Source organism: Bicyclus anynana, chromosome 9 (genome assembly GCF_947172395.1).
Source record: "Bicyclus anynana chromosome 9, ilBicAnyn1.1, whole genome shotgun sequence".
Lineage (NCBI taxonomy): Eukaryota > Metazoa > Arthropoda > Insecta > Lepidoptera > Nymphalidae > Bicyclus > Bicyclus anynana.
The window spans coordinates 15,383,406-15,396,924 of record NC_069091.1 but is presented as its reverse complement, the minus strand read 5'-3'; the positions used below and the strand labels follow the sequence as shown (position 1 = coordinate 15,396,924).

General features: G+C 34.3%; 2 protein-coding genes across 3 annotated transcripts in view; one reads left to right on the top strand and one right to left on the bottom strand.

Annotated features, from left to right (window-relative positions):
* Positions 1-498: 498 nt before the first annotated feature.
* Positions 499-4,994, bottom strand: LOC112049570 (transcription initiation factor IIE subunit beta). Its single transcript, XM_024087514.2, has 6 exons — positions 4,853-4,994; positions 3,893-3,997; positions 2,477-2,639; positions 1,852-1,961; positions 1,245-1,422; positions 499-780 (listed from the first exon to the last, which is right to left on the bottom strand). The coding sequence occupies exons 1-6, from the start codon at positions 4,912-4,914 to the stop codon at positions 520-522; spliced, it is 879 nt and encodes a 292-aa protein (XP_023943282.1). The 5' UTR covers positions 4,915-4,994; the 3' UTR covers positions 499-519.
* LOC112049569 (chitooligosaccharidolytic beta-N-acetylglucosaminidase) overlaps positions 4,813-13,519 on the top strand; it is a 34,519-nt gene continuing 25,812 nt past the window's right edge. The window contains exons 1-4 of one of the 2 annotated variants that reach the window (XM_024087512.2): positions 4,813-4,952; positions 9,435-9,499; positions 12,658-12,791; positions 13,310-13,440. In XM_024087512.2, coding sequence (XP_023943280.2) covers positions 9,444-9,499; positions 12,658-12,791; positions 13,310-13,440 — 321 coding nt within the window. In that variant the 5' untranslated portion in view covers positions 4,813-4,952; positions 9,435-9,443. Of the gene's footprint in view, positions 4,953-6,147; positions 6,323-9,434; positions 9,500-12,657; positions 12,792-13,309; positions 13,441-13,519 lie in introns of those variants that run through there. The other variant, XM_052883595.1, reaches the window with a different exon arrangement.

The window sequence follows — 13,519 nt, the reverse complement described above, 5'->3', positions numbered from 1 at the left end:
CATGTAAATCCGATTGTTTATATTGGAATAAAAATAAACAATTTTCATTGATCCAGTTCACATAATGATGATAGAAAGAATTTCTGGCATAATGGTCTTTATTCTAGATAATTTCATGGCTTTCGGGGGTCATGCAATGCTTTTAATATATGCGCTGTCAGGTCCAAAACAGCCATAAGCATAATATTATTGTTTACATACACAAACAATTCTTGGCTTTTTTTGGCAGGCGATAATCTTTACTTATAATAAATCTGTAGAGAGGTCAATTCTGTACATGCGATATATTTAAAATAACTATCAGGGGGTGATTAGTGATCGATACTGATGCAATGCAAAAAATGCAATTAGCAAAATTTTACACGAAGTTATTCGATTTTTTAAGGTAAGGGTAGGGTAGGTGTAGGGGTAGGGTAAAGGTAGTTGAAAGTATACATCGAGCTTCACGCGGACTAAGTCGCGGACGTCCGCAAGTCTGATATACTAAAACAAAAGATGGACTTACTCAGCTAATATATTTCACTTAATGCTAACACCTTTCTGAGTCAACGTATTATCCTCATACGTTTCCAGCACATCTGCCAAATGTTCGTTGTCTCTTGGTTTCTTGAAAGTGCGTCGTTTCTGCGAGACCTTCTTCCGTTTGGGTGCGATGGGTTTCTTGGGCCCGTGGTCCTGCATCGACTTGATGCCTTGCTTCTCCAGATACTCCTCAATTTTGGCGTCGTCCATCGCATCCACCGCAGTGGCTCGCCATAGTTTCACGAATTCATCATCGACCTACGGAAATTAAAATCAAACTTCACCTTGGCCTCAGTAGAAATGCAGCAAGTTTTATGGTAGATTGGATATCTATAGCTGCTCTAGTAGGATTTTACTAAAAGGGATCCCTGGTATAAAAGTATATGGAGATGATAATATTACGATGTATAAATAAGGATCTAGTTAAATAGAGAGACAAATATCTTAGCATTCCACGGATTCACCGTGCGGATGCCGGGTCCATCGCATGGTACAGAGAAAAAGTCCGAGCAGAGTCCTGAACTTGTGACTACAGGACTGCATTTTTAAAATGAAAATAATGAAATCAGCTTTTTTCCCTGTTGGTGAATATTATTTCAGCTAAGATTCTAATGGAGTAATCTAGTAAGTTATATAAAATTTTTAGTACATTTTTCATTGCTGTATCATTCTGAAAAGTGGGCCCAATCTCGAACATATCCTTGAAGTTTGATTCAACTCACATCAAGAGTGGCAGTTTTGTCGTTGTAGAACAATATCTTCTTCTTGTCTGTAGGCCTCGTGATGTAAAGTATTTCTTGTGCTAAGTTTTTGAGTGCTCTTTCACAGTGTGGCAGTGACTCTTGGACGTCTTCTAGAAATATCCCTCCCAGACCTTTTAAATCCTGCTGTTTGAGAAGCCTGTAATGGAAAAAAAAAACATTCAGATTAAGAATTATTCGTATTTTTATGTAAAGTGGAATTAGTATAGTAGTAGTAGCAACATTTAAAACTGGTATTTACGTAATTTCGTTGAAATATCATTGCCACTTGATGTAAACTGGAGTAGTCAAGGTTATTTCGTTGTAATAACTACAACAGATCATCACAGAAACGAAAATACAATGAAAATCCATTTAATGATGAGTCATTTATTTGAATGTTACACTGACAAACTGACCTTTCGAAAATGCTTTTAAACTGAGCCTACTTGAAATAAATGAATTTTGAATTTTTTGAATTTTGACGTACGTAATAAGCCCGCTGATCGCCACCGGACGTCGTGGTTTGGCTATAACTCTTCATGCTACTTAATAAAAAATTAATTATTGATTGCCAAATTTGACATACCTTAGTAATGATTTCTTATCTTTGATTTTGTATACAGGCTTGAATATGTACTTTCCGTCCATTGTGCATTCTATTTTAGGATTATTTTGTAACGCTTCTGTCTGTAACCACTGAAAAATACACCATTTGGTTAATAATTAGCCCGGGCAAATAGACATTCAAGTGAAATAATTTCTTCTTTTTTAATAAAACATAATGCTGCTTTGCTCAGACAAATTATGGTTCTATCTGCAATTTACAATAAATAACTACTACATCATTGAGCATTCTAAAAGTCTAAGGGCTCAAGAATTTAGCTTATGTATAATTTTTTCTGTCATTCTATCCCAACTAAAGAGACAACACAACTATCTCTGTTGCGATGGGACGAAATAAAATATTTATAATATATCGTATATGTAGTCAATATTATCTCAATATTTCTTGTTGCCCATCTTGGGCCTCTCTGCAGAGTGGTTTTACCAACCCTTTACTTTATTTTATGTATGTTTTATTTTAAATAAATATATGAATAAATAAGCATAACCAATCAGTGGATTAAATGTAGTAACTAAATTTTGGATCTATGTTCTAAACTACAGAACTTTCTGAATATTTTGTCCATAAAGATTTTGATAAAATTAACCTGTTTAATTTTACTGCCGACATCCAGCTGGTTAGTTTCATCCAGAATGTCGTCGAGGCTCAGGGGGTGGTCGTCTCCATCCTGATGCCTCGACCTCATGTGCCTGACGATGCGGGCGAGCACTCCAAAGCGGTAGGAGGAACTGCCCGCCATGGTTTTGTAACTGAAAATTAAATAAAACTCAGAAACTTCATCGTCTGACACGTGATATTCAATTACTTAAAATGCACACAACTGAAAAGTTGGAGGTGGATGATTCAAACCCACACCCTCCGGAATTGGAGGCAGACATAATTTCCACTGGGCTATCAGGCCTATACAAGGTAAAACTAAAATATAACCTATGTTCATCAGGGAAACTTAATGTAAGATTCTAATAGTGAAATAGATTTTCAAATAGCTCCAGTACTTTCAAAGCCTATTCAATTCAAACAAATCTTTCTTCTTTAAAATATAGAACATAGATAGATTTTAATACAATCATGCTAAAGGAAAGCAATGGGACCTCAACTTTGGAGTTACAGCTATGGTTGCCAACATTTTTTCAGAAAAAAAAGTATTTTTCAGATTTAGCTATAAAAAAATATGGTACACTTAAATAAAATATAGTGTTTTATGTAATAAGCAAAAAATCAACATTTATTTAAAAAAAAAACAATGTAGGTATCTTGTTGCATTTTTCAAGATTTATTTGTCTAAAATAAGATTGTCCCCTTTTCATTGCAATTGTTTTTCTAATTAGTTAATTTTGGAACTCAGTAAGATGGACAAGTTTGGACAGGCTTGATGCTATTGCATGTCAAAAACTAATGTACATAAAGTTTTAAAATAAAAATTATGTTGGTTACATTTCAGTGTTGAAAGTATAGTATTTTTGTGTACTATATATTTCTTCAACAGTGTATAGTACACAGACCTGATATACAGGGTGATTCGGTCTTTAGTGCGGATATTTTTTTTCGTGGTTTTGTATCATTAATAGAATATAAATCTACAAACAGTTCGATACATTTTATGTAATTTTTTTTTTAATTTATGTCTCTAAAATAACAAAATAATGTACATATTATTACTAAACATGATATATTCAGCTTAAAAGTGATCTGGTGACGTTCTTTAGGTATCAAACGAAAATAAAATAAACGCACAATAGGGTGACCCTAAAATTCTGTTCAAAAGTAAATAACTTTAGCTAACGATAATTTTGTTATTTTTGAGTTAAAAAAAAAAGAAAAAATACGTGATCATTAAATTTTGTTTATGTACAAAATATAAAAATATCCGCACTAAAAAAATTTTCTTCCTGTATAGTAATAATTATAATAATATAATATAGTACAATAGTACAATATTATATATTATAGCACGGTTGGCAATGCTAGTAACAGCTGTGATTTTGCCAGTTCTCTCCCTCACCTGGATGCATCAAGTTTTGGTGCAGCGCTGCTTGAGCTAGTGGATTTGGATTTCTTCTTGCTGTCATCTTTGTAAGGCGACTCATCTTTCTTTTTCTTTTCAACACTGCAATTAAACATAATAAAGTAAAGTTTTAGTTTAAATGAAATATGATGAGTTTTAGAAATGTTATTGATTTTATGACTTTAATTACTTTATTTAATTGAGACAAATATCTTAGCATTCCACAGATTCATAGTGCAGGTCAAAGTCCAGGACTTGTGACTACTGGATGTAGGGTTAAGGAATTCCTTGACAATTGATCAACACTCCCCTTGTCTGCTTGTGTTGTTCGCCTCACATAGCCAAAAGATCCTATTAGAGCAGCTTTGGATCCTCATTCCAATATAGCACTAGTTGCACTTCTAGAGAGGCCAAGGTCTATAAGCAAGTTATATTTATATTTATTATATAAATAAATATATTGAAAGAAATGCATTCTTTATTTGAGAAGTATTATTTTACAGGTACCAACAGTAATTGGTTATATGAAAAACTTTAAATGTAAACAGACCTTGAAAATAGTTATATCTAATTAAATCCAATTTTTAACTATCTAGTCTATGTTTCGTATATTATTGTGTCTTAATTAATATACTAATAACAAATTCGTGAGTTTGTTTACATATTGCACAATGGACATAACTATAATTATTTCCGTAATGTGAGCACATACTGCTCATACATTAATTTTTTTCTTGCAAGTAAATACAAATGCTTGAAAATATCCATTTTACGATCTAAATATAAGATAATAATCGTAGGCGGGCCCTTAATAAGGATATCACGGTATCCGCGATACCGCGGGAGGGAGCGAGAGGAGGGAAAGTAATTGGTAATTGCTAAAGCTAGTGAAGGGGCTAGTCCACGTTCAGTCGGTTGATCGGTTCCACACAAGTGTCTAACAAATATGTGACATACCTCGGAGTCGCGAGTGCCTTTTTCCTAAACGCTTCGCGTTCTCGGAGCAGTGCGGGATCCATTTTTTACTAGTGAATTTAAATTACACTTATACACTAAGGTAAGTGAGATTTTGTTTACAAAATACAAATTACAAAGTACAAACATTTATGGGATAAGTAATACTTCTCTTCTCATGTCAAAGTCAAAATCAAACCGAATGTCGTTGTCAATGTCATTTTAAGCAGTTGTCATTTTGTTTTTTTTATTTTGTATGAGAAGATTCGAATACCAGGCTTTGTAGTCTTTTTTTTTAAAGCATTCTAGTTTTTTGATATATTTTATTAGTTGTAACGGTATGAGGTACTTTATATAATAGTATTAAATACTTTTACACTCTAATTTAGTTACAGTAACACTCTAATAAAAAAAACCTTGGATATCGTTCAAATAGTTTATCTTTTGATATCAAATCAAAGGCCTCACCTCAATGTGGATCCGATAAGAAATTGGACTCTCTAACTGTTATTAACTTTATTTATAACTACTCAATTGATTTAAAAATTAAAATAGAATAAAATAAAATAAATTGTTTATTGTTTTTTGGTTACTTTAGTGAAATTATCAACATTACCTAAAGTAGATAAGTCCTAGAAATAAATTAGAAAGTAAGTGACCACCATAGAATTATAGGTACTTGTACCAAATCGTAAATCTATGGTGACCACTGTTTGAAAAATAATAGGGATGATGACAGTTTTTTAAATTGTATATAAATTAAGAGTATAGTAATAGTAAAGCAATTTTGTAAAAGGAACAGGGTGTCTGCGATCATTACTTTCGGAGCTACAGGGATTTAAAGAGTCAGATTTGCGGCGCTGCCGCGGATCCCTGAAAAACGCTCCATACAAAATGGCTCGAAAAAATGACGTCATAGGCAATGTAATGATCGTTAGATTTGTATGCGCGTTCAAACAAAATTACTAATATCTTTGTTATTTGTGCGTTTATGTTTATAGTTCATTTATTAAAAAATGTCACATTTAATGTAAGGAAGCTAAAACTGTATAAATTTTTATCTAATTACGATAAAAAAAATTTAATAGTTTTTGAAATTTTATAATCTCATTTATTTTGCAAATATCCAGACAATCTTTGCTTTTTATTTATAAATTAGTTAATATTGACCCTATTTATCCAAATGTATCATAAAAATCAATATATTCCAACCTAGTCATCATCCCCATTCAATAATTATTATAATTGTATCATTCTTTTGCTTTAAGACCAATTTAAATCTGACAACAGTTAAAGAACGGCACATTTGCATAACTGATCATTAATAACAGGCAAAAAAAAATATCGTCTGCAGAACTTGTTTACAAACTTGGACGCTAGTTAGGCGGGAAAATTATATTTGTTTTGTTCTTCAACTTCACTCGTCACTGTGTCGATATTCGTGGGAGAGCGTGGACGCTCTAAATTCCTGAGGTATGTATTAAGTTTTATTTACTAAATTAGGATTTTTTTTATAAGAAACCGATGAAGGATGCCCAGTTGGTTATTACCCGACTACGGCGAATCGAAAAGGAAGGGTAGGCAGAAGATTTTAGCAATATGTGTGTATGTTCCTCTATAACGCCGAAACTCGTCGTTTTTTCATCCGATTTAGAAGAATACGTTGTAGGTTTTTATATCTATATTGACTATCGATTCGTTTTTTAAGCCCCGAGTGACATAGATATTATTTTTAATTTCTTCTACAATATAATGTTAGACGATTTTACATTGTAAATCCCACTTCCTTAAAAAAAATTCAATCTATCTATCTACTGTACTCGAATTACAGTTTTATAAACTTTTTATTCTTGTTGTGTAATAGGTACCTACTCTAGTTTGTTGGTACTCTAGTGCCTATGGTACCAATGGCGTAGCGGTACAATGTCCCGGGGCCTTCAAATCCTTACCAGAAAATCGCAATTTAACTCAACTTGAAAAAAAAAGAGCTGAGTAGCTTGGCACTTTTATATTTGTTTAATTGTTTATATTTAATATTTTTACTTGATAAAACCTATCCAGTGAGGCCCCATTTGTTTATTTGCACCAGGGCCCTTCGTTATCTAGCTACGCCACTGTCTGGTACGTACTCTGATTAATTTGTATTTTGTTAAAAGTTTGTCGTAACTCTGTTTATTTGTCTTCGGATTCTATTGTAGCTCTCGAAAGGATGAGCTGAATCGATTTTAATTTACTTAGTTGTTTTGATGATGAATTATTTTCTTTAGCGAACATCCCCGAGTGGGATATTAAATAAAAAGGCTTCATTTGCCTATTACAAAATTGGCTGTTTGAAGGAAGTCTAGTTATGGGCAGGGGGCTGAATTTCCTGAATCCACCACGAAAGTGCAGTATGAAAGAATTTGATTTGTTTCTATATTGAAATATAAATAACCTACTATTATACCTATTAAATTATCTATGAAGTAAAATACTATTTGGTCTAGATTATTGCAACACCTTATTAAAATCAATCTAGCTGGTGGGAGACTTCGGCCGTGGCTTGTTACCACCCTACCGACAATAACGTATCGCCAAACGATTTAGCGTTTCGGTACGATGCCGTGTAGAAACCGAATTTCTAACAATTTAGCCCGCTTCCATCCTAGATTGCATCTTCACTTGCCACCGGGTGAGGTTGTAGTCAAGGGCAAACTAGTAAAGAAAAAAAAATAGTTAGGTACGTATTTGGATTAGATAATAAGCCTTGTGATTAGAGACTTCAAAGAGTTTATCGACCTCGTTTTAATGGGTAGACCATTTTAAATGGGTGATTCATTAAATTGTCATTAATATTTTATTGACACCTGTTTTATGTAAAAGTCGCTAATCCGAGTTTGTCCTGCCACGAACGTCATCTACTTACTTACCTAAAATTTTAGTAATAAAAAGTTCAGCTCGAAGTTGAGATTTTGGACTCCATGCCTGGGATACCATGTTAGCCGACCCCATCATTATCATTTGATAATGATCGTGAAAAGTCAAATATTATCGTCAACCTGCATTATCCCGCCTGCAAGGAGGATGGCTTGGCCCTTTAGTTGGCAGTTAAAACAGGCGTAGTTCTTAAGATAGGTATACATAGTATAAGACAAAGTCGCTGTAAAATCGCAACGTATTGTAATGCGGTTTTTATTAATGGATTAAGTAATTCAAAAGGAAGTTTTATACTTAGGAAAACATTGTTTTTCATTCGGACGAAGTCTCGGGCGTCCGTTAGTATTATCTAAATAGGTTTTGATGTTGTTTTATCATCAAACAATTTATCCGCTGTGATAAGATAACTTCTCTTGTACGAGTAAGTAATCTTCGGAAAAGATGAAACAGATCTAGCTTGGCACCGTCTTCAAACCGATCAGATATATTTTTTTTGCTTTTTGGTGTAATTTATCTATTAGTGTCTACATCGCATAAGGCGGTTTTAATGCGGTTGAGGATGTTTGTACAAACCAATGTTGCCATCTCCAAAAATACTAGTCTGATTTTGATGCTTTAGTAAAGGATCCTGTAATTAAGATTTTGTTCTGTAATTTTTTTTCGCTTTTATCTATTCTTGTGTCCCACAATAACTTTTCTGCCGAGAAAATGATTACAAAGGCCGTCATAGGTACCTGCTATCTTTGTCATCAGATAGGTACATACTATCACGTCTCATTCCCGTTAGCAGAAACCAAGTCTCTCACTTGCTAAAATTCTTTGCATATATCCCTTGCTTATCCTATTTTCTTCAATCCTTTCATACAAGCTCGTAGGTTTAGGGTTCGTTGTCATCAGAAATAACGATTAAACCGGTAAGTTGCTTCATTGGCAGTCAGAATGCCAAGTGCCCACGGATCAAAGAGGCTCCCGGACCGGGCGATGAGACCATTAAAAAAAATGTATTTCTCTGGGGTCCCATTCAATGAATTCGGATTTCACGGTATCTATTAATAATCTACAGTTACGACACTGTATCTGTGACTTTTGGAAGAAACTAGTCGTACGTAAACCGTACGAATTAAAATAAACAAATGTAAATAGTCACTTTTATAATTTTTTAATATCTTCCTAACTTAGGTACTTAGTTTGTCTAACTATCCATACTAAGTATGGATAGTTTAGGAACTCTACAATCTAGGTATACCCCTTCTATCTTCTATTGGACAGCGAGAAGTCAAGAACGTTCGATTTTTTTTTGTTCTCCATTCGAACCACATTGAACTTTTTGTATGAGCATTTTTGTTGACAATGAATATACTCGTATAGAGTAGCCATGAGTAGTCAGTGTTTTCTGTTATCATAATCAAATCTCTAGAATAATTTTTGCATCATTAATTAACCCTTGCGTTCTACATAATATGAGCAGTTGCCCACCTAGAATGAAAAAAATGCCTACTAGAGAATAAAAAAAAAACAGGAACTGGCAACGTTGAAATTTCTCAAGTTTTTTTTTAAAGAAGTATACGAATTACACATATACAAACACACATAAATCCATATTGGTCAAGGTCACGTGTATTTTGGCAAATTAATAAAATTCATTAATATTTATTTTCTTTTCTTTCAGGTTCACAACATGTGGCGTCACAGTATTGTGTTCTGCGTTGTCAACTTATTATTTGTATTGCAATGGTAAGTGATCTATTTTTATTTTATTTTATTAATAGGTACGTAGTCTAAGATGGCAGCGGGTTAACTTGTTAGGAGTAGGATCAAAATCCACTCCCCTTTCGGAGAACTGGACCAAATAAGGAAACCTCAATCGGCCCAGCTGGGGATCAAACCCAGGACCTTCCTTTTGTAAATCCACCGCGCATACCACTGCGCCACGGAGGCTGTCAAAACATAGCATATTTAGGACATGTGACACATGCTTTTTATTTCATGAAAATACCGAAATAATAGAAATTCGTTAATTTATTGTATAAGACAATTTGCATAAGTAAGTCTTCACCTGCACAATACAGGGGTGTCCGATAGATAGATAAATAGGCATAGGAGGTTACGAGGGTAAGAGACAGAGACGTATAATGTGACAATGTCACTCGTCCTGCCAACTGCTCGCAATTTGGTCCTCCTCTGTCTTACACAGCACGGACGAACGCAGATAACTAAGGCTTATAAAGTTATCGTCAACAGTTCAACAGTTGTAGGACGGACTTGACAACGAGAGACCATGGGTGCGTCAAAAATTAGCCAACCCAACACCCTGACCGTATTAACGGCATGCGCCTGCGATTACAGGAATTACAGGCTAACATTAGACCCCACTTACCTCCATGTTATATTCTGGTCAAACACGAGCCTATCCATTATAAAAGAACAACCTATCTAGTAGGTAATTGTAATTGTTTTTAATAAACTTGTTAAGGCAATAGTCACTAAAATGACTTTCTCAACCTTCTATTCTATAGGTAGGTAGGTACACCTACATAGTTACGAATAGAAGTTGTTCTAAATGCGAACGGAATATGAAAGTTGTTAAGGTCGCAGTCAAATAATTTAAATTAACTAAGTACAAGTCACTATTGTGATCACTTCTAATTTACTTGTTAGTCATTACATAATTTCTTATTGTACCTAATGTTTTAAAATAAAATTTCTATTAAATACAGTACAGTAAAGTATCTAATTAATGTTTAGGTATGTATAATTGTACCTAGCTGTATCTTGAGCTACTCTACTATTAATTTCATACACTAGATTTTTAATCTAAATCAGTTGAAACATGAATAATTCTCTACACTTGACTACAAACTCACCTAATGGTTGTAGTATCTACGATTACTGTAAGATAAATTCTGCAATACAATACAACTACCTTCCTAACCTTCTGTACTTTCTCATGAATAAATAAATTATTATTATTATTATTATTATTATTATTAATAACTATTGGACTCAGATGCCTCATAATAGATACTTACCCATATTTTACTTACTTATTTTTTAAATTAAACAATTGAGAGCTTGACTTCGGTCATGATGACATAGTATCATACTAGCCTCAATGGCGTAGCTACTCAGAGGCTAGGCAGTGCAATGCTCCGGGCACTCAAGCTCAGGGGCCCTCGAATCCTTACCAGAAAATCGCGATCAAACTGAACTTACAAAATTTCGAAACCGAAAAAGAGCTGATGATAAAGTAGTTTAGCTTTTTTATGTATTTACTATTTGTATATAATTAATATTTACTTCATAAAACCTAACCAGTTTAGATAGTAGTGGGGCCCCATATTTATTTGCACCAGGGCCCTTGGTTACCTAGCTACGCCCCTGACTAACCTGAATGGTTTTATAAATTTATCACCATTGTAACAGTAGGTACGTAAAATACTGATTCATCTTAGTTGGTAGCCTAGCCACGAGCGAAGTCTTATAGATTAGACATGAATTTTAGAAAGAGTCTTATTTCTGCTCCGGAGGTTCTTAATCCAATTCAGAACATTCCAATTATAAACATCGTTTTCATAATTACGATAGAGAGGTCGTCAGTCGTATCGTATATAATAGGTATCTACTAGTACTGCTTCTGACTTATGAACTTCTAAATAGAGCATTGTCACTTGTTAATGGAAACCTTACACAAATCTGGGATTAGTCCGTTTAGCAATTGTACGGATTAATCGAGTTATAGCTTTGTATACAGGTACCTGTAATAGGTAGATAGGTATAATGTTCTAATTTATGTTATTGTTCTTATCCATTGTACTAAATTTACTTTTGTATTTGTTTTTTTTTAATTACTGCACTATACCCAAAGACTTTTACTGAGTCTTCTCACTGAATGTCCTGTATTGTGATTGTGGATTACCTCGACGTTAACGTGAAGAAATAAAAAAAATATAAAAGATTAAGAGGCTTCGGATCACAAAGATTCAAATCCTGGTTCGGGCTGCTAAGTAGATGGATTTTCTTTCTCCAATCAGCTCGGAATTGGGAAGTTGCAGTTTACACCCTTGTGCCTCGGTCACGGCTTTCGATCCCATTCATTATCATTAACATCTGATAATGATTGTTAAAGAGCCGATCATGAACACCCTAGGACAACCAGCATTGAAGCAAATCATAACTTCATATCCTAGATAGAGCCTCGAGGATGGCAGCCTCTGTAGTGATACATTAAAATAGGTGATGACTAAAGACGATGAAGTGTCATAATCTTCATTGTTAGCCAAAGGACGTCCATAGCAGGACATAGCGGCTATAAGCGGCTCAAAACAGTGTTGTTTGGAAGTACTAACACTTTCAATCAACACGGTTTTGAGCCGCTTGCATCCTTCGGCTCCCCGTACCTAAACCGCCTTATGTCGTCATTCCACATAGTGGGGAGTCGACCAACAATCCGCTTTCCGGTGGGGGGTCGCTTCTCCAATATCTTGGTACCTCATAGTCCATCACGATATCAGACCAATTATAGAAGGACCTGTATCGCACTCACAGTCACGAACAAAATTGTCTGTCATTTTCTGAGGAAAACGAGCTTAGATTTGGTATGTATCTTATACTAAACTAGAAGCTTTTGCCCGTTTTTTACACAATTCGTAATTGAATTGTGTAAAAAACGGGCAAAAGCTTTTTACAAAAAGGAATTTTTACGGAGCTCTTTAACCGACGAACACGATTACAACTATTTAACATCGAGACAGTTTTTATAATCGCATTAGATCGTTGATCATATAATTTGACAGAAAAGTAACGTCTAGCGAGGCAGGTCCTATACAATAATTGGTCTGAGATCACGATCATCAACGATGAAATGTACTAAGGTTCTAATATTATGATCGCAGTGTAAGCACAGAAGAGCAGCCAGCGTGGCATTGGTCTTGCGGCGATGGCAAATGCGTCAAGTCTAAGCATGACCCAAAGAGCTCCGAGCCGGCTCTCTCACTGGAGGCCTGCAAGATGTTCTGCAATGAATACGGTATGTTCCATGAAATCAACCTGCCAATAATAATCGATTATGAAACGGTTCTCGTGGGGTAGGTATAGAACTGAAAACCCCTATTATGTTTTAAAAACCCCCACAGGTTTTAAAAACTCTGCATTTTATAAAACGTTTTATAAAAAAGACAAAAAAAAAGACAAAAAAGTTTTATAAAAGAGACAAGTGAGTTTTAAAACCAACCTATGTAAGTTTGTTATAAAACGTTGGGGAAAAAGAAAACCTCTGATTTCAAAATGCATCTTTAGGCGTGTTGATTCGTGAATATTGAATTTATTTAGTTTTTTGATCTCGTAGGTATTTAATGATTTTTAACGCATTGACTTTTCTATTGATTATCTATTATTTCCTTTATTTATTTTTAATAATGAAAACGCTCAATATTTGTAATTTGTTACATAAATAATTATTAATCAATTAATGTTTTAGGCATAACATTGACTTTTTTAGTCAAAACATTAATTGATTAATTGAATGCATTCTTTTACTGTACTCAGGTATGCTCTGGCCAGCCCCGACAGGGGAAACGGATTTGGGTCGTTTCCTGTCCAAAATAAATATCAACAACATTGAAATACAAATACTAAAGCGAGGAAAATCCGACGATTTAATGCAAGCTGCTGGACGCGTGAGTTATTTTACTAATTTTAATCATCATATTAGTAGTGTTTTTTCAGATAATATCATAGGTACGGTGACAGTTGCCT

What these genes read in the sequence shown, in the direction of transcription:
- LOC112049570 (XM_024087514.2), bottom strand. Translation starts at nt 4,914, where the DNA reads ATGGATCCCGCACTGCTCCGAGAACGCGAAGCGTTTAGGAAAAAGGCA. An exon ending in CCAAAACTTGATGCATCCAG is followed by an intron (nt 2,640 to 3,892) that starts GTGAGGGAGAGA and finishes TTTAATTTTCAG; the next exon opens with TTACAAAACCATGGCGGGCA. An exon ending in ACAAAACTGCCACTCTTGAT is followed by an intron (nt 781 to 1,244) that starts GTGAGTTGAATC and finishes TAATTTCCGTAG; the next exon opens with GTCGATGATGAATTCGTGAA.